At 40.7% G+C, this 20,791-nt stretch overlaps 1 protein-coding gene across 8 annotated transcripts in view; it reads right to left on the bottom strand.

The window, feature by feature from the left end:
- Positions 1–7,310: 7,310 nt before the first annotated feature.
- Positions 7,311–20,791, bottom strand: part of PROSER1 (proline and serine rich 1) — a 28,179-nt gene continuing 14,698 nt past the window's right edge. For 3 of the 8 annotated variants that reach the window (XM_082435562.1, XM_082435557.1, XM_082435559.1), the window contains 7 exons: positions 20,201–20,279; positions 19,494–19,589; positions 15,410–15,454; positions 13,069–13,122; positions 10,504–12,151; positions 9,584–9,734; positions 7,311–8,673 (listed from right to left, as the gene is read on the bottom strand). In XM_082435562.1, coding sequence (XP_082291688.1) covers positions 8,551–8,673; positions 9,584–9,734; positions 10,504–12,151; positions 13,069–13,122; positions 15,410–15,454; positions 19,494–19,589; positions 20,201–20,279 — 2,196 coding nt within the window. In that variant the 3' untranslated portion in view covers positions 7,311–8,550. The other 5 variants (XM_082435563.1, XM_082435560.1, XM_082435558.1 and 2 more) reach the window with 5 other exon arrangements.

Genomic DNA, 20,791 nt, shown 5'->3' with positions numbered 1-20,791 from the left:
GTGTTTTGGAAGTGCCGGTTTAGTTAATTTCTAAATCCATTTCCCCTTGATATTGGCCACATACCACTTACGCCAGCACCGCCAGTCACTGAGGTGCAAGGTTCAAAACAACAGTAACAATAATTGTTCCCTGGTGGTGGCTGGAAAGAGTCTCCAGAGCACTTACAACAAACACATCGCCTTGGAAGATGACTAAACAACTGCTTTTCTTCTTCCTGCAAAATGTTCCAAATATCTCAGCCTAGAAAGCAAGAATGATTTCAACAACTAAGGAACACCTAGGACAAGCTGAGTCCCTAGCCAGGAGCCTCAGGAAACGAATGAAACATAAACCCATTTGCAATGTTGCCTCTTCCTTTGCTAATGATATTAAACCATACATGGGCCAGTTAATGGAATTTTCTCCCCTTTGTCAAGGGGGAGTGGGAGGTAGGGATAAAGCAGATTGAGAATTGCCGGAATGCCCTTCTGATGAAGATTTTTCTGTGTGTTTCTAAACCTTCATTCTGTCAGTTCCTCAACTAGGGAAAGTCCTGAAATGAGAACAGCTATTTTTTTAATTTACAAATTTTTAATTTTTAAAGGTTACTTTCCATTTACAGTTATTTCAAAATATTGGCAATATTCCCAGAGTAGGACAGCTATGTTTTTAAAAGCCTCAATTCTGTTCCTACTCTTTTTTTTTTTTTTTTTTTTTTAACATGTTGGTCTCTGAACCACTATTTTTTTTTTTTTTTTTTTTTTTTTAATTTATGGCTATGTTGGGTCTTCGTTTCTGCGTGAGGGCTTTCTCTAGTTGCGGCGAGCGGGGGCCACTCTTCATCGCAGTGCGCGGGCCTCTCACTATCGCGGCCTCTCTTGTTGCGGAGCACAGGCTCCAGACGCTCAGGCTCAGTAGTTGTGGCTCACGGACCCAGCTGCTCCGCGGCATGTGGGATCTTCCCAGACCAGGGCTCGAACCCGTGTCCCCTGCATTGGCAGGCAGACTCTCAACCACTGCGCCACCAGGGAAGCCCCCTGTTCCTACTCTTGACAGGCAAGATGCCATCCCTGAAGATGTACATTTTATTTTCCCTGAACGTTCATCTTGGAGCACAAAGGGATCTTGAAACCATCCACTCTAGCCGCAGGCCTCTCTCCTTTCCGAAGCTTCTGGTTTCAGGAACACTCTTCTGCCAGATGCATCCACCACCATCTCTTAAGATGCACACACCTGTTCCAGGACTTTTGATGGTCCCTTAGGAAAATGTTCCTTGTCCTTTAAATGATGAAGTTCTCTGATTTCATTAACTTTTCATCAGTATACATCATCCGTTCTGTCTTATTCATTCTCATTCATCCAATTCTTGAATTTACACATCTTTAAATAAAAAATTTGTCCACAGATATGTAAGGATATTTGTAGTGATAACTCCCCAACCGGAAAATCTGGCCTAGACCTCTCTCCAGCATAATGAATATGTATTTTCAACTATCAGCTGACTAAACATCTCTACCTGAATGCCCACCCCACAATTAAATGGTCTACCCATTAGAAAGTATTCTACTGAACAGACATTTTAATTATGGAAATTTTTATGATACATATGAAATAATATATACAATATTATTACAATAATATATACAATTATATATATCAGATATGTATGTGTATTTATTGAATGAAGTGAACAATGAAGATACTACCCAACCTCAGAACTAGAACATTACCAACACCATAAGCTCATAAGCTCACCATAATCTCATCCCCACCTCCCCATAGCTGCAATCCATAATTGTGTTGATTATTCTTCTGCTTTTAAGGTTTTTAAAATCATATATGTATATACCTCTGAACATATATTACTTAGCTTTATTTGCTTTTGACCTACGTGAAACTACTCATGTAGTCTCCTGGGATTGGTTTTATGGCTCTGTATTATGTTTTTCCCCATTGGGGAAAGGTTCATCCCCACTGTTGCGTGAAGCTATTGTTAATTTCCAGTGCTACTTAATACATGATTGTATAAATAGCCCACAATTCACTTATTAGGAATACTTCAACGTTTTTATTGTTACAAATACTGTTACCATGAGTATTTTTGTGTTTATCTCCTGGTGAATATACATGCAAGAATTTCTTTAGGCCCTAAAATCAAGGTGTACATATCCAGAAATGGAATTGCTAGATTTTATGCTCAACTTTATAAGATTGTTGTAAACAGTTTTGCAGAATTGTTTTCCAAAGTAATCTGTTTGTATCAATTCAATCTTCTACTAGCAGGCTACAAGTATTTCCCTTGTTTTGCATCATGGATACTACTTGATGTTGTTAGAGCTTTTAATATTTGACAGTTTAGTGGGTGCAATATCGTATTTCATCTAAATTTAGCTTTCCCTGAATTTTAATGAAGCTGAACAATTTTCACTTGCTATTTACAATTCATGTTTTCTTCCCTGTGAATTGCACATATGTGTCTTTTGCTCTTTTAATTTTTTTCCTTTTTCTTACTGATTTATAGGTAGTCTTTATAAATACTCATATATACTTGATATATCTATGCTTTCTATATACTTATATAGAGATAGATAGATACTTGACAGTTACATGAATGGCAAGTATATTTCTCCTAGTTGTGGCTTTTCACCTTTATGATGCTTCTGATATAAAATATATGAAGCTTCAATATATTCAGTGCTTGGTGTGCCCTGTTTAAAAATCCTTCCCTATCTATGGTCTTAAAGGTATTCTCCTATATTTTCTTTGAAAGCTTTTAGAGTTTTGTCCTTTTGAATTTAAGTCTTTACCTACTGTTGCTTTTTGCTCATGATGTTGTGTAGGGATCCACTTTAATTTTCTTCCATGTAAATAACCGAATATCACAGGGCCTTATTTATAACAAATTGCCCAATATCTTAACTGCTGTGTCATGCCAGCTCTATTATAAGTTGTTTTCATATAAGGGGGTGTTCAGGGTTCTCTCTTATGCTGTGTTATCAATTTGGTTATCCTCAATTAACATTGCACAGTCTCAGCTTCTATGGCTTTATAACAAGTCTTGGTGTTTGGTAGAAATGTTTTGACTATATGTCATTCTTTGCTCTTCCACATAACATTTTAGAATAAGCTTATAAAACCTATTAAAAGCTCTGTCAGAGGGGCTTCCCTGGTGGCGCAGTGGTTGAGAGTCTGCCTGCCAATGCAGGGGACACGGGTTCTAGCTCTGGTCTGGGAAGATCCCACATGCCGTGGAGCAACTGGGCCCGTGAGCCACAACTACTGAGCCTGCGCGTCTGGAGCCTGTGCCCCGCAACAAGAGAGGCCACGATGAAGAGTGGCCCCCGCTTGCCGCAACTAGAGAAAGCCCTCGCACAGAAACGAAGACCCAACACAGCCAAAAATAAATTAATTAATTAATTAAAAATCCTTCCCTCTACTTTAAAAAAAAAAAAAAAAGCTCTGTCAGAATTTTCATTGGGATCGCAATGAATTCATAGATTGAGAGATTTTACCTCCTAAGGTATCTATTACTTGTAACCATGTATCCTCCGTTTAAATCGATTTTTTTTTTTTTTAACTGATTCTCATAAAGTTAAAAAAAAATTCTCCATAAAGTTGTTGCTCATCTTTTGTTGGATTTATTCCTGGGTAACATGTCACTGTTTTCTCCCATTTTTTAAAGACTTTATTTTTTTTTAGGGCACCCATTTTTACGTTCACCACAAAATTGAGAGGAAGGTACAAAGATTTCCCACATGCCCCTTGCCCCGCACGTGCTCAAGCTCCCCCTTTATCAACATCCTTCACCAGAGTGGAACATTTGTTACAACTGATGGACCTACGATGACACGTCATAGTCACCCAGTGCTCATAGCTTACCTTGGGGTTCACTCTTGGTGGTGTACGTTCTGTGGTTCTGAACAAGTGTATAATGTCATGTATCCCTCATTATTGTATCATACAGAGTATTTTCACTGCCCTAAAAAGCCTCTGTGTTCTACCTATCCATCATCCTTCCTTCCCTGCCCTGATCCCCAACCTCTGGCAACCACTGATCTTTTTACTCTGTCTATAGTTTGGCCTTTTCCAGGATGTCACTCCGTTGGAATCATACAGAAGCCTTTTCATACAGACTTCTTTCACTTAGTAATATGTATGTAAGGTTCCACCATGTCCTTTCATGGCTTGAGGGTTCATTTCTTTTTAGCACTGAATAGTTTTCCACTGTCTGCTGTTTTCTTTTTTTGAAATAAGTTTTCTGCTCTTGCTCATATTTGAAACTGCAATTGACTTTTGAATATAATGTATCTGTAAATCTCACCAAGTGTTATATTTTCCTTTCTAATCATATACCTTTTACTACTTTTTCTGTACCTTACTACACTAGCGAAAAACATTTTACTTGATCAGTCTCTGATTTTAAAGGGATATTTCTAATTTACATAATTAAAAATGTGTGCTATAATTTTATATATTTCCTTTACCTGATAGTTTCCTTCTTTTCGTAGTTTGCTGTGTGTGTGTTTGTGTGTGTGTGTGTAACAGTATGGTGATTAAATTTTATCAGATTTTTTTATAGACACTGAGAAAATGTTTTTTCTCCATTTGCTAATGTGATGAATTACACTTTTAGATTTCTTAATGTTACTTTATCCTTGCATTCCCAATATAAACACAACTTGATTATGGTATATCATATTTTTTAAGAATAAATGTTCAGTATATGTAGCTAATATTTTACTATTTTCTTTTTTTTCTAAACTTAACATTTTTAAAGATTAATTAATTAATTAATTATTTTTGGCTGTGTTGGGTCTTCGTTGCTGCGCGCGGGCTTTCTCTAGTTGCAGCGAGCAGGGGCTACTCTTTGTTGAGGTGCACAGGCTTCTCATTGCAGTGGCTTCTCTTGTTGTGGAGCACAGGCTCTAGGCGTGTGGGCTTCAGTAGTTGTGGCATGCGGGCTCAGCAGTTGTGCCTCGCAGGCTCTAGAGCGCAGGCTCAGTAGTTGTGGTGCATGGGCTTGGTTGTTCTGCGACACGTGGGATCTTTCCCGACCAGGGCTCAAACCTGTGTCCCCTGAATTAGCAGGCAGATTCTTTTTTTTTTTTTTTTTTTAAAGAAATTCACGTTCTTTTATTTATTTATTTATGGCTGTGTTGAGTCTTCGTTTCTGTGCGAGGGCTTTCTCTAGTTGCGGCAAGTGGGGACCACTCTTCATCGCGGTGCGCGGGCCTCTCACCATCGCGGCCTCTCCCGCTGCGGAGCACAGGCTCCAGACGCGCAGGCTCAGCAATTGTGGCTCACAGGCCCAGTCGCTCCGCGGCATGCGGGATCCTCCCAGACCAGGGCTCGAACCCGTGTCCCCCGCATTGGCAGGCAGATCCTCAACCACTGCGCCACCAGGGAAGCCCAGCAGGCAGATTCTTAACCACTGCGCCACCAGGGAAGTCCCACTATTTTCTTGAATAAGGTTGACTTACATTTTTTCTTTCTCATACTATTCTTGCCTCAGTTTTGGTATCAAGATTATGATGGTCTTTAGGAATGAGTTGAGGAGTGTCTCTTTTTCTATTCTCTCGGGAGAGTTTGTTCAGCTAAACTAGCCTGAAAAACCATCTGAGGCTGCTGCTTCCTTTCCATTCACACTGTTGTGATACTAATACACAGGCAAGTAGAGCTAACTAACATCTTACTGTGTGCTTATCTCTTCCACTTTTCTGTGCTTTTTTTCTGATGATTTTTCTTATTCCATTTTTCCCTCCTCACCAATTAGGAGTTAAAAACACTGATGACTTTTAACTCTTACCATAAACTTTTATTGGGCATAAATTAAATTTTAAATTTAAATTAAAAACTTATCATTATCATAATGCCCCTCCTGAGTACTAGGACCTTGCGGAGATGTTAATTTTGATCATTCTCCCCAACTTACCTGCTGATATTGTCCAATATTTCATCTTTTAACTGAACCAAATTAGACATTGTGTACTACTATTGTGTCACTTTTAAAAACAACAAAGTCTCATTAAATCTGATTTGGTGTGAAGTCTTTTCTAAAATTCGGTGACACTATATTTTATAAATGCACAGACTAGACCCATCTAGCAAATCAAGTGGTGAAGCTTAAAATTAAGGTTAATCAATTATATGAATTGACTGTGTTTCCAAATTCTATGTAGACTACAGGCCTTTCTGGAAAGAAGCCAGAGAGGTACATTTCTATTGCCTTTTCATAATGCCAATCCTCATCGTCTGCATATTGGAATCTCTGCAGTAATAATACAGTTTACTATCTCTAATCCAACCTGTATGCTGCAGCCTGATTTTTGCAAAGTGCTTTCTAATAAATTTCCAAGCTGTTGACCATAGAGCAAACGCCCTGCTCCCTCAGCATGGCTTACAAGGTCATTCACCATCAGGTCCCTCCCTTGCTTTTTAGATTCATTCAAACCACAAACTTCATTCAACTCTATCCAGTTGTATGATTATCTTACTTCAATAGTCTGTCACACTTTGTGCCTTTATGAAGTATGCTCATTCTTATTCACCCTTTAAGACTTGAACGTCACTGAGAAATCTTTCTAGATTCCCTCAGGCAGTAAGGTCACCCCCCTCCCTCCTATGTATGTTCACAGCACTTGGTAGTACAAGTAACCTGGTATTGGTAGTAAATGCTTGGTTCAAATTTACCCTTTACTCACTGTGACTTACATCTTGGCTTCTTTATCTGGTTAGTTAGGTTGCTAGTACTTATCTCATAGGGTTGAGAGACACATAAAACCAGGCCCCAGTAATGACTGCAAGTGCTCCAAAAATGCTCTCTTCATTTTTAAGTGCTGAATATGTGGAAGATGCCAGGAATACATCTACAAGACGAGCAGGATGTCATTCTTTTGCTATGATGAGAAGGGGTTTATAGAACAGTAGAAATAAACTTTGTAGTAGCAGCACTACAGAAAGATTACTCATTCAATAACCTTTTTCTAAACGAACGGTCAACATATATAAGCAATATATGTACAATATACAATATAATCTTTAAAATGTTTTATGAATGTAGACTAAAAAAGAACAAATGACAACTTCTAAGAAGTGGCGTAAGATTAACTATGAGGTTATATTCTGTGTTTGAAGATAATTAAAGGCATAAATAGTCTGTGTCAAGTGTTGGTTATAATATAACTTTCACATGAGATATTATTTAAAGGAATGAGCATCAGTAGTAGATACTGACTTTCAACTAAATTCAGACAAAAATGTTCTATATATTAGCTCCAGCACAGAAACTTAAAACACTTATCCAAGCACTGAATAAAACACATAAAATATGTCGTATCCATAAGGTTTATTTTAAAAAATTGTTAAAAACTAACCATACAGGAATATTAATATACTTAAAAAGTTTTTTCCCCAGGTTGAAGGAAAATACATTAGCAACATCTTCTAGACACCGTCTTTATAAAAGTAAAACTTCTAGATGATGAAATGTACTACAGTAGATTCTATGGTTTATACTTTTAATCACAGGATTGGAAATCATTCTCCCTACTGCCCTGTCCCCCAAATGTGGCAGTTGTTATACTTAATGACATTCAATCGTGTTATACTAGCACAGAACCTTAAATAGAATACACACTGCATATTTACTAACAGAGCAAGTCTTTCTATCTGTTGTCACATAATTATTCTAGGTAAGCATGTGATTCTAAGTACAAATAGAAATACTACATCCCATGATTGTAAACATTCACCAAGAGCTTCCAGAGTACAATGAGTAATAGAGGTGGCCCAAGGGTCAGTCAAATGTTCCTCACTCATTTGGATACTGCTGAGATTAAGAAATAAGTTTGGAAGGCAAATTATCACAAGCCTTACTTGTATTTCTGTAAGAAAGTAGTTCTGGATATATATGTTTTTAGTTGAAAACACCTGAAAGTCATTCTAAAGACTATATTAAGCACCATTTTCACTTACCTGAAATACACTGAGTTAAATTCAGCAGTACATATGTGATCATTAATGTCAGAAGTTAAAAATAACGGTGGGTCTCAAGTTCCCTTTTGTGGATACATATGGAGTACGGACACTGAGTTCCAGTGACGCTAACAGGAACCACTCTTGCATACCAAGGGTAGTAACTCCCCCAAGGCCACATGCAACCCGTAAGTCTGAGGCACGACTATTACTTCTGTCAGTGGATGCTGTACAAGCAGATTTAAGGCTGTATTCGGCTATAAAGAGTTCAACCTCCTCTTTAGTATTCTTCTTACATAGATCATACACACGATTCAAAATTTCATTGGGTGGGAGGTGAAAAGTCCCCAAATACTTTTTAAAATACTATTCTCCATACAATTTATTGTCAGCATATTTACATAGGGGAATGTTCATACTTAAAACCATTTTTAAAAAATGCAACCATGTTTTTTAAGCTCTTATCCCAATTTCCCCAGGAGTATCCTCATCCTCATTTCCTGACTTCTGGCCAACTGCACATTTGTCAGATCGTTCACTGCAGTCCTCAGGCAATTCTGATGTTGCTCTGGAGGAGAAGATGCATTTAAATGTGTTCACTGCCACCCACTCTGGGACAGGCCTGGTTGCAAAGAAAACGGTGTTCCTGGTGTTGAAGGATAACTAGGAAACCCATCTGGCTGAGCTGGGTAGCTTTCCAGAGCTGAAGCTGAGTGGACCTGATGGAGAGATGAGCACACAGGTTAGCAGAGTGCCAAATTCAACCAGGCCTGTACTTGCTTTGGCCTGTCCCACACTACAGATATTTAAACCAGGAAAGAAAGAAAAAATGTTGGGGCAAGGGAAGTCTGTTCAGTCTCCTGAAATTTGTAAGAAACGTTCAAACTTCTTCAGATGTAGAGGTGCGTAGAAATGTCTTTAAAATGTTTAATATCCTTTTAAAAAAATTAGCAGGTTTTCTAGAGAAAATTCGCCTTAATGGTCCATTATTTTAGCTTAAACTGTAGAAGACCAGCTAAAATTTCACTGTCACATCTAAAGATTCCATCTGTAAAATCTCCAAACTGAGATTTAAAAGTCTATAAGCAGGGCTTCCCTGGTGGCGCAGTGGTTGAGACTCTGCCTGCCAATGCAGGGGACACGGGTTCGAGCCCTGGTCCGGGAGGATCCCACATGCCGCGGAGCAACTAGGCCCGTGAGCCACAACTACTGAGCCTGCGCGTCTGGAGCCCGTGCTCCAAAACAAGAGAGGCCACGATAATGAGAGGCCCGCACACCGCGATGAAGAGTGGCCCCCACTTGCCGCAACTAGAGAAAGCCCTCGCACAGAAACGAAGACCCAACACAGCCAAAAATAAATAAATAAAAATTAAAAAAAAAAAGTCTATAAGCAGGAAAAACAATTGTTACAGATGAAGATATTCTACCACCTTTGTTACCCTTCTGAAGGAAAACAAGAATAATTTGCAGATTCTGGGAAAATTAATCATCAAATCTCCAGATGTTCTGCTCAGTACCATTTTTTTGGCCAGTGCCGAAATATCACTATTTATCTGTATTGCAAAGTTATCACTACAGAAGCTATGTTACATGTTACCGTTCTATTTCCACCAGGCATTGCCTACTTACCTGCTGTAACAGTGCTGACTGTGCGGCTGCATTATGCTGCAATTCCTGCAAGGATGATTGTGAAGGATTCTGGGAAAACCCGGGGATACCGGGGAGGGACAAGAGGCCTGGAAAAACAGAACTGCCTGCAGCTTGAAGTCCAGATGATAAGCTAAAATGATAGAAGAACAGGTCAAAACGCAAATAAGGGGACTTCCCTGGTGGCCCAGTGGTTAAGAATCCACCTGCCAATGCAGGGGACACGGGTTCGAGCCCTGGTCCAGGAAGATCCCACACGCCTCAGCGCAACTAAGCCCGTGAGCCACAACTACTGAGCCTGCGCTCTAGAGCCCGCGAGCCACAACTACTGAAGCCCGTGCGCCTAGAGCCTGAGCTCCTCAACAAGAAAAGCCACCGCAATGAGAAGCCCGTGCACCGCAACGAAGAGTAGCCCCCGCTCGCCACAACTAGAGAAAGCCTGCGTGCTGCAACAAAGACCCAATACAGTCAAATAAATAAATTAAACAAAAAATGCAGATAAGACATAAAAGCTAGTGCGTCTATATTTGTCAAATACTATCTTAAGATGTTAAAAAAAAAAAATCTGTTCCCTGTTGGAAGGAACCATAAAAGTCAGCCACTCACTGATATAAAGCTTTCCGTTATAAAGTGTATTATTCTGAATTCAGTGTGTTTATGTTTGCTGTTTCAAAATCAAGATAAATTACCAAATACAAATCCTAAAATTATCTGAGCAGGCATTGTTATTTTATATATTTATCTTAACATAAAACATTTTTCGAGCACCTAAGTGCCGACCCAGAAAAACAGAATTTCGCGCCACCAAACAACTGGATGCCGATTTTCATTTGAACGACTTCAAAACAAGAGCGTGAACGAGTTAGGTGAAGGATGCTTTCCCCTCCGGACCATCCACCTACCCGGCTTGCGCAACCAGAGCGGAGTTGAAACTGGAACTAAAGGCCGAGGCGAACCCGGGGAGGACGGGAGCGGGCGACGGGGCGGTGGCGGCGCCGGTGGCGGGCGGCTGCAGCCCCGGGAACGAGGGCAGCGCGGCCGCGGCGCCGGAGACGGAGAAGCCGGGGTAGGAGGGAGCCGAGGCCGGCAGAGGTCCCTGCGCCACGGAGAACAGCGAGGGCACGGCGGCGGGCAGGCTGAGCGGGAAGGCCGCCGCCGAGGCGGGCGCCGAGGGGCCGGGAGCGCAGGCGGGGGCGGACGAGGCGGGGGCGCCGAGGGGCGGGTGGGCAGCCTGGGCGAAGCCGCTGCTCAGCGAAGTGAAAGGCGGCAGGGCGCTGAAGACGGGGGCGATGGGCGCGGAGGAGCCGTGCGCGGGCAGCGGGAGGGCGGGCAGGGGGCTCGAGCCGCTCGGGGGCGCGCTCAGGCCCGGGAGGCCGGGCAGCGCCGGGGCGAGGCAGGACGGTAAACTGACGGGCACCGAGGCCGCCGTGTACGCCCGCCCCAGCGCCCCCGACAGGCCCAGCGCGCCCGGAGCGGGGCCGGGGGGCGGCGGGGGCGCCGGGCCCCTGAAGGCGGAGGGAGTGGGGCTCGCGGGCTCGGTCTTGATCACCACCGTCAGGCTGGTGGCGGCGGGCGTCGACGAACCGGGCGCGTCTGCGTGACTCGCGAGCGGGCCGTGCAGCAGGGCGGCCGAGGAGCTGCAGCCCGCGGGCCCCGAGGCGGCGGCAGCAGCGGGCGCAGGCAGAGCCGGCGGCGTGGAAGCCGCGTTGGCCGCCGGAGAGGGCAGGCCCGGGAACAGGGCCAGTCCCGGCGTGGAGGCGCGCTGCGGGCCGTAGCCCTTGTTAGGGGCGGCCGCCGGAGAGTCGGAGCTCTGGTTAGCGAGGGAGGCGAGGGAAGCCAGCCCACTAGTAACGGCGCAGGGTAACGTGGCAGAGTTGATCAGGCTGGTATCATTTGATGTCAGAAAGCCTTTTAAAGCAGACAGAAGGGGATTATTCACACCCAGCGGACAGGCAACAGTGGGAGCAGAACCGCAGGCGATTACGGAAGGAGTCGGGTTGGACACACCTTGGGAGGCCGGTGTTAAGGTCAAGGGGAGACCAGCAAGAACCGAGGACAATGAGGAGGAATCGAGGCTGCTGGCAGAAGCGGCAGCAGAGGTGGCAGCAAAGGGGAGGCTAGTGAAAGGGACAGAAGTAGAAGCAAATGTTTCGCTGGAAGCAGGGGTGGCGCGAGGTGTAGAGGCGGCCTGGGGGGCTGGGGTAGGGGTGGCAGAAGGACCTGGCAGTGGAACGAGGCCAGAAAAAACAGAAGGAACGGAAACAGACGTGGTGCTGTGAACAGAAGTCACCGGTGCAGCCAGCAAGGAGAGGGTTCTGATGACTGTTGGATTGGGCGTCGTCGGCTGAGGTGCGTGAACAGCCGAGACCTGCGCCGGGAGCACAGGAAGGACAGCGTTCAGCAGGTCCGCCCCAGAGAGGGCGGCAGTGGCCGGCGCCGACGGATGATTTGCTGCCTTGACCGGGGAAGCAGCAGGAACAGGAGTTGCCGCGGGTGTTGAAGGGTTAGAGCCATGAGGAGAAAAGAGCTGACTCGCTGGGGTAGAAAATGCTGTGGTGGGAGAAAGAGAGGCAAGAATTTACCATCACGCTGAAATGTCAACTTTTAACTCAGAAGAATTTGTAATATTTAACACATGTCAAAGAAAATCAATGACAGGTACAATAGGCTATTGCAATGTCTACATTGCTGGATTCCACCACCCTGATTTTCACCAGGGAGCCTCAGTTAGATCCAGCTGAGTTCTAGACTCTGCTCAGAATAGCCTTCCAATTCACAGTGAGGCAGCCTTGACAAGTGAGCAAATAAACTTTCCTTTCATAGTTTCCCATTTTTTCTTTAAAAAATTCAAAGAATTTAATTGTGATTAGTGTTGGTGTACTTTTAATTCTCTCAAACCACTTGTCTAGAGTAATAATACAAGTCATTTCCCCTCTTAAGAGCTTTCAGGACATCATTTCATCATTTTTAGAGGCATACAAGGCCATCTAGGATTCAGGCCATCTCTCCAGTATGCCTGGTTGCCACTCTGTGAGTTGAACTTAATATTCCAGATTATCAATCTATCCAGTTTTCCCCCCCAAGCATTCTCTCATATTGACTCCTCTACATATTTTAACCTCTAACTTCACTTGGCTGGTCCTAGGAGCTCCTTTAGCAGCAAAAGCCTTGTCTAATTCATCTTTAGAGTCTTCACGCCTAGCCCAGTGCATGGCATCTGTGTGTTTAATAAGTGTTTGCTGCACTAGATACATCATGATTACCTCAACTACAGTCCTCAAACCCACCCAAAGACTTATTCTCAAGACTTCTAGAGTTTGCTACAATACTTTCATTCTGATAAACTCCACAAATCATACAAGCATTTTGGGGATGATCTGGGTTTCCTCCCTGAATCAGTTTAATGAAAGCATTGGCCTCTGATGATCTTGTTGGTGCCAAATGGAATGCTATACTGCTATACTCACATCGAAGTCTGTTCAGCTGTAAACAGAGAATATTCCTTTTCCAGGGATCATCAACTGAAAGACATTTTCATGGACTAAGACTTAAATTTTTAAATCTATGCAAAATAAAGACTCTGGACATAAGGAAGCTGACATGGTCAATGAAGTAGTGCACTGTGTTAATCGCGGGTGGAGAAGGGACCATAGGAAAAGAACAGAGGAAACCCGCATCTACATAATTCATTTGTACTAAGTGATGGCCAAAGGGTGCCGCCTTGGACTGAACAAATTTTACAGCTGTTTTAGAAAATAAATATGATAGGAGAATTGACAAATAGTAATATATAAATATATAAACGTCAAACTCAAAAGATCTGTAGTTCATACCATAGTCATGTCATAAGCAGTTAATTTAGTATCAAAGATAGCTATCAATTTAGAGTATATATGAAAATGGACTTGTATCTTTGTATTCAAATTGTTTTACAAGAATTAGAAGCACAAGGAATATATGCCCAGTTTTGTGTATGTAAATAATGTATCAAAAAATTATTTAGGTTAACGTTGGTTGGGAAACATTTGGTTGGGAAGCATTTGAGAATTCACTGTCTTACTTATTAACTTCATGCTGAGGACCATGTAGTTAATGACAGATGGCAAGGTAAAACCAAGCTGTCCCACAGTGTTCTTTATAGCAGCCTCTGTTGGAGATCTTTTCATATAATAACACAAAAGCGACGTACTATTCATCACAGTGCCTGCAGTTACAATGGAACACAACAAAAATGAACCCCTGAGAACCATACCAGGAGAAATATCACTTTCCTGTCATCTAATTTGGTTGTTAACCATAAAACACTATGTGTTAGGTCCTGTGCTAAGTACTTTACACTCGTCCTTTCATTTGTCCTCACATAACCCCCCGAGATAGGCACTAACACCCCCATTTTATAGATGGGCAATCTCAGCCTTGATGTGATGAAGCAACCTGTTAAAAGATCATGCAGCTATTAAGTGGTGTTCAAAGGATATAAAGTTTCAGTTATGCAAGATGAATAAGTTCTAGAGATCAGCTGTACAACATTGTGCCTACAGTTAACAATACTGTATTGTGTACTTAACAATTTGTTAAGAGGGTAGATCTCATTAAGTGAGACCTTAGCACAGTAATGATGATGATGATGATGAAAAGGTCATGCAGCTATGAAGTGGGAGAACCAAGATCTGAACCCACATCTATGAGACCCTTGTTCTTAAGCATTATACTAGTTTGTATTTATTTTTGTTTCTTAATATGGTTCAAAAAGGAAAAAAAAAAACTTAATCATGCTAACCTAACATAGCAAAGGAAAACAAAGTGTGCTATTCCTAACAAAGGAATGACAAAGGAATAACTTATGATACTTAATCTGCTGCTTCTCCTCAGAAACAAATCTTTTAATGAAGCTGAGCATAAAGGCTGAAGTTTCCTTAATCTCTTTTTCATAGAAGCTAAATAAGCTGCTCAAGGTTACAAAGCTGGGTGGTGCCAGAGCCAGGATCAAAAACTATATGTCCTGACATCTCAGTGTCCTTGCCACCCTGCTATGCTACCTCCTTAGAATCTACCAGCTAAAAAGCACTGTTTCGGCACATTCTTAGGGAATGGAATTCTCCCACCAAGACTCCTAACCGTGCACCATAACGATTAGATTCATGTGCTACTTTGCTACACAAGAACTGGTCCAGGTTTTGTATCACACCAGAAGGCATCTTTTTCCTGACCACGCACATCTTCAACTAGGGGGAGAATGAACTGTTACAGCGCTGCTGCCACCTACAGGCGCCATGGACCACGTCTCAGCTTCCTCTTCCAATTCCACTTTCTGCTCTGGTGCCCTGTCTTCTTTTCTTAAATTAAATTCTTTCTTCTTTTCTTACATTAAATTACACTACCCCAAATACTTATTGAAATAATCAAGTCTAAAAGATATATCTGATGTAGCATTTGTCAAAAAGGGTTTTTATCAAAAAGAAATTGTTTATATATTTTAAAAAATGAGGCTTCAAATATCACATAATATAAAGTGAATGCAGATATAATGCCACCTAGCACTTTGATTGCTTGAAAGTTTTACAAACAGGATACAAAGGCACATGGTTACTTTTAAATCCAGTTAGTATGTGCATTTCATGTTGTATGTATAAAATGTACCGCTATTAAGCCACTTTCAGCAAGTATCGATTAGTTAAATTTTTTAACCAGGAACTTTCCCTAAAGCATAAGATTACAAATACACTCAACTCAAACTGATCTCAGTGAACAACAGAGCAGGGAGCCAGGACAGACATCAGTTATCTCTGGATCAAATTTGGTACTTACCTGGATTCTGTGTAGGTTTTGACTGATTGGAAAGGTCTTCATTCTCTATGTGAAAATAAATAAATAAATAAAAGTTGATTTCAAGCTTTAAACAAATTATTCACCACCATAATAATCAAGAGACTGGGGTCAAAAAAAGAAAAATCCAGGCTATGTATGTATACTGTGTTAGGAAAAACAATATATGCCTATAGAGAAAGAAAGGAAATAAACAAAAATCACAGTAGTAACTATATGAAGATTGCTAGGATTATGAGCAACCGATTCCCACCATTTCTCCTTAACTTACCAGGCTTTAAGCAAACATTGTTATTTTACAGATATATTTAAGAAAGCTTTTGGGAAAGATGATGGCCTGAGTGTGCCAACTAGGAGAAAGTGCAGCAAGAGGGCAGTGAGGAGCCAGTGTCACTGGCTAGGCCGACAGTCACTGCTGGGCACCAGTGCCTACAACAGGGAGGAGACCGGGAAGTGGAAGGTGGATGCTGAGGGCAGAATCTACTGCCGTCCGAGGAGCCAATCTCACGAGCCACGTGGATCACAAAGCAAACTGAAAGAAAGTGGCTCTGCCTACTTGCTGTACTCAGTTCCAGAAAAGACCCTATGCTAGGAGGGGTCAGGGAGAACTACCCTAGTTGAGGCTGACTTGAATCCTGTGAGACTGACAACCTAAAGCACACACCTCCCAACCCCCATGGGAAAGGACCTGTCTAACTGAACAGGTCAAAGATACCAATGGAAAAAAATGACCTCGCATGGCTTGACAATAACTGCCCAAGAAACCAACAGTGTGACAGGCATAAGGTGCAAAGGGAACCCACAAGCCCTGACATGGTGAGCAAAAACGATCACAGCTTGTTTAAGGGACTTAATATAAATAAACGACTGAACAGATGGTGTCTATCAATGGAGAGTCCATGAAAGAAAGAAAAAGAACTTTAAAATCCTGTAATGCAGATTAAGAATATATATACACAAAACACTGCAAGAAAATACTGCAAGCAGAGAAGGTGAAGACTTTAGATATAAAAATCTAACTCCAAAATTAATAAATGCAAAGAATGATGAAGATTAGAAATAACATTGCTGAAAGCCAAATTACTTAGTTGAAAATAAAAAATTCCATTTAAAATGGCAAAAATACAAAAAAAAAAGGGTATCATAAATGAATAGCTGAGAGACTTAAAATAAATACAGTGCAAAAGAAGAGTATTAGGAGAAAAAAAAGAACAGATGAAAAAGCATTAATTAAAGAAATATAAGGACAAAATTTTCCTAAGCTTTAAAGACTTGAGTTTTCATATCCACAGGGCTTAAAGAGTTCCAGGAAAGATCAACGATAAGATCCACACCTAGACATCCTGGCGAAATATCTGAACTCCAAGATTAAAGACATTTATGAACTCTGAAGATAAGGAATATTTTCTTCGTAAGCTTATAGAAAGAGACTACTTTTCTAATAAAAGAAAACGGGAATTGGGTTTCTCATCTACAACCCTACACATGCACCCTTTTTGAAAACGCTACTTAGAGAAATTTTCTACCAGATGAAAATTAGAATGAGTGTATGAGGACAGGGCATCATAGAGGAAACAGTTAAGAAGCCGTGAGTTCAGAGGCACAGAAAGAAAAGTGTTATAGTAGTCCATCAAAATACACAAATTGATGACAAAGCAGAGGGAGTAAGGAAGTCAATGGTGGAACGCAGGACAGCTGTTTTTAATTTCTGTACACTGACAACCATTAAGAATATGAAGGCAATCACTAGTGATATTAAAGACAGAAATTCTAAGCTTGGGTAGGGGCGAGGAAACAAAAGTTGTTAAAAAAATTAAAAAGCAATTTAATCCAAGTAAACAAAAATAAAGAAAATAAAAAACTAGGATAAAAGAATAATAATGAGTACAAAAATAAAATGGAAGGACTAAGAACAAATATGTAATTTTTATGATTATCAGAAATTCCTATTAAGTCTCTTCCCCACTGGTTTAAAAACTCAGATTCCAGCCATATATAATTTACAAAACAACTAAACAAATAAAACCAAATAAACAAAACCCTAAAAAAAAGAAATTTAAAAATATACAGGCAAAACACTTGAAAAATGAAAACGAAAAGGAGTGAGGACCCAATAAGGGTCAATACCCAATAAGGCCAGAGGGAAAAAAGTTATAGTAAAGTGTAAGTCAGCTGACATTTTATACCCAGAAAATTCAAGAGACTTTCAAGAAAAAAAAAACTACAATAGGGAATCAGTAGTAAGTACCTAGAAATGAAATTTCCATTTATAATTGTAACAAAAAACAAAAACAAACCCTCTAAAATCCCGAGACACAAACCTAAGGCAAAGAACCTGTATGAAGAAAACTACAAAATCTTCTTGAAAGAAGCAGAAATTAACACAACATTGTAAATCAACTATAACTCAATTAAAAAGCAAAAACAAAAAAAAAACTTCTTACAAGGCCTGGGTGAAAAACACTACCATTTGACAGGATTTAAAGACATACATATGATTGAATGGTAAAACTTAATATCGTAAAAATGTCAAGTATCCCCAGATTACTATGTAACTATAAATACATAAATTCAACTCTTTTTAACTGCATAAAATGACCTTAAAGTTCAGATGGAAGAATCAATTTCCAAAAATGGATAAGAAAAGTATGAAAATATAGTGAGAGAAAGCTAACTTTATCAGATGTCAGAATATACTATAAATCTGCTAATCAAATCAATATGGTATCATCACAACATAAAGTCACTAGATTGGAACAGAATAAGGAACCCAGAATAGAGCCATGTGTGTAAATGAAAACTTAAGATAAATATATTATTTCAAATCACCAGGGAAAACAGATTAGTTAATAAAGACTGCTGGCATGAATGGACTGACTACCATCTGCAAAAAAAATTAAGATGAACCTATATTTCACCCCTATGTGAAAATAAATTCCAGAGGGAGTAGGAATCTTACAAGGCCTAAATTACCTGGACTACCTAGGGTTAAGAATTTCTAAACTAAGGTAACTTGGTTCCAGCTTTTCTTTCACAGCCTCTATCTGTCTATGCAAAAATGTAAAACTCTAAGGGCAAGAGGTATCATAAACAAGGGCAAGAAATAAAATGACAAATTTTAGAAAAAATGTTTTGCAACTTTAGTCAGAGTACTCAGCTACAAACAACGGAGCCACTCTGGCTAGAAAAAAAGAATTTATTAAACACTAGAAAGTAACTTTGAGTCTCTGGGAAGGGCAGAATTAAATTAAGACAGAACTTACTTTAAGTTCTATCCCTACCCTACACATACACAGAAATAAATGGCAAGTGAATGAAAAGCTCTACATTTAAAAAGAATCACTACAATAGTAATTAGAGAATGTAGATGTCACAATGTTGAAATGGGAAAGGGTTTCCTAAACAAGACATAAAATTCAGGAGAATGAAATAAACAATAACTGATCAAAATAAAAATTAAACTTTTGTAAAAGACAGACAAAAGGAGAAAGCAGCTAAATCAGCCTTATCAGATTGGCAAAAGTAGAAAAGAAAAAAAAAAGCCCCAAACTGATAATATCCCATTTTGAAAGGGTGTGAAGAGACCCTATGCTCACATACCCTCACTGGCAGGTATAAACAGGTGCAGTCTTTTTGGAAAACAATTTGACAAGATAGAGAAAAATATTTACACTTCATATCCCGTATTCCCAATGGGCCCAAAGAAAAAGGCTGAACTGGAATATGCTGGGGAGGTTCAGCCCTTCTGAGCACCTTCTTACAAGCCTTTCCTCCCCGCGGCAGACAGAATGTGCCCAAATGGCGACATGCATTAAGTCGGTGATGCTTTTCCACAGCCTGTCAGCTTCGTGCTCATGAAGAATGGTTCTTGTTTCTACAACCTGCTCGTGTTCACACATGTGGGCCACGGCTGCTCTAGTGGAACCTGTATGTCGTACTCAGATCCATCATCATGCTCCGGGGCTGTGCTCCCTGTTAGGACACCACCACATCCCACAACCGCCCCCTCCAAGTGCACCACGTACAAGCTATTGACTTTTAATACCCCGTAACAACATGATTTTACCTGCTGCTACTGGATTAGGAGTATACGGAGGTGGAGGGGGCACACCTGGAGCTATGACATTGGCTAATGGTACCAGACCTGCATTGTTATAAGCACCTAAAATAAAAATATAATAGAAAAAAATATATAAAATTTAGCATCATTCTGAGTTCAAACTGTATTGACGCAGCTATCTAATTCATTTCTAAAACTGTTATATAGTACAGTTGCATTTTACACAGAGGTTTGGGTCTACGGTTGAGTGAAAAGTGAGATCAAATGAGACAACCAGAGACTTCTATTTCCCACTGCAGGCTCGCTCCACACATAACTCACTGAAGGGCATGGTGGGCAGAACCGGCCAGATTTAAATTATCTGCCTTTTCTGTCAAGCACACACACTCGGCCTTTTTAAGTTAAATGCATTAATGATGCCTTTGAATACCAACTATCAAAAAGGGATTCAAGATGATTTACCCATAAGCAAAAACCCATAAAAGTAATTAATGATGAGAAGTAATATACAATTAATTTATCAAAAGGAAAAGATCCTAAATAAACTCTGTCCTCTGCATTGTGGTAGACCACGACACATGGCAAAATAAAGCTCGTGACAGCATATTTCGTAAGTGCTCCAGATTTCCAAAGTCCATATATCAACATTTACTTTCAACTTAATAAGTAAAGAGCAAAAAGAAAAAAAAGTAACATCTGAAAGAGCGCCTTACTTGGTGCAATAGTTGCATGTGGCCGGCATGGAGGTATCGGATAAGGAACGGGTTTATGTGGATTGTATGTTGAAGGAGGCTAAATGAGGGGGAAAGAACAGCAGTTAGGAGAAAATCAAGTAAGCCGTCTCCTGGCAAAACAAACTACAACCTGTCTTTTAAAACATTTAGGCCTAAGAGGCCAAAAATGCCCCAGCATATCAAATGCCACTGCACTAATACATGGTACAAATGAGGAAAATGGCTTTAATAAATGTGGTTCCTATTAAATTCCAAAGATAGATCCTGCCAAAGACTGCGGTGGAGGTGTTTATTTTGTTATTTCAGTTGTGAATCATCTCCAACGAAGGGCCAAACCTTATCCTGAACAGCAGATTCTTCTCTGACCCAGTCTAAATTAATCGAAGAATTCCTATCTCCTCCTACGGAACAGCTACTCAAGAACTTCCAACATCCTCCTGAGAATTCATCTTATCATTCTTACCCTCTTTTCTCCTTTTGGAAGAAAAAAGCACTATTTCCTTTAGCATCTGGCGTTCTGACAACTCTAGTAGAACGTAGACTGGAATTATGAATTCAGTAACTTAGTCT

Source organism: Balaenoptera physalus (assembly GCF_965194825.1).
Source record: "Balaenoptera physalus genome assembly, chromosome: 18".
Classification (NCBI taxonomy): domain Eukaryota; kingdom Metazoa; phylum Chordata; class Mammalia; order Artiodactyla; family Balaenopteridae; genus Balaenoptera; species Balaenoptera physalus.
The sequence above is the reverse complement of the archived record's forward strand: the minus strand, read 5'-3'. Positions and strand labels throughout refer to the sequence as shown.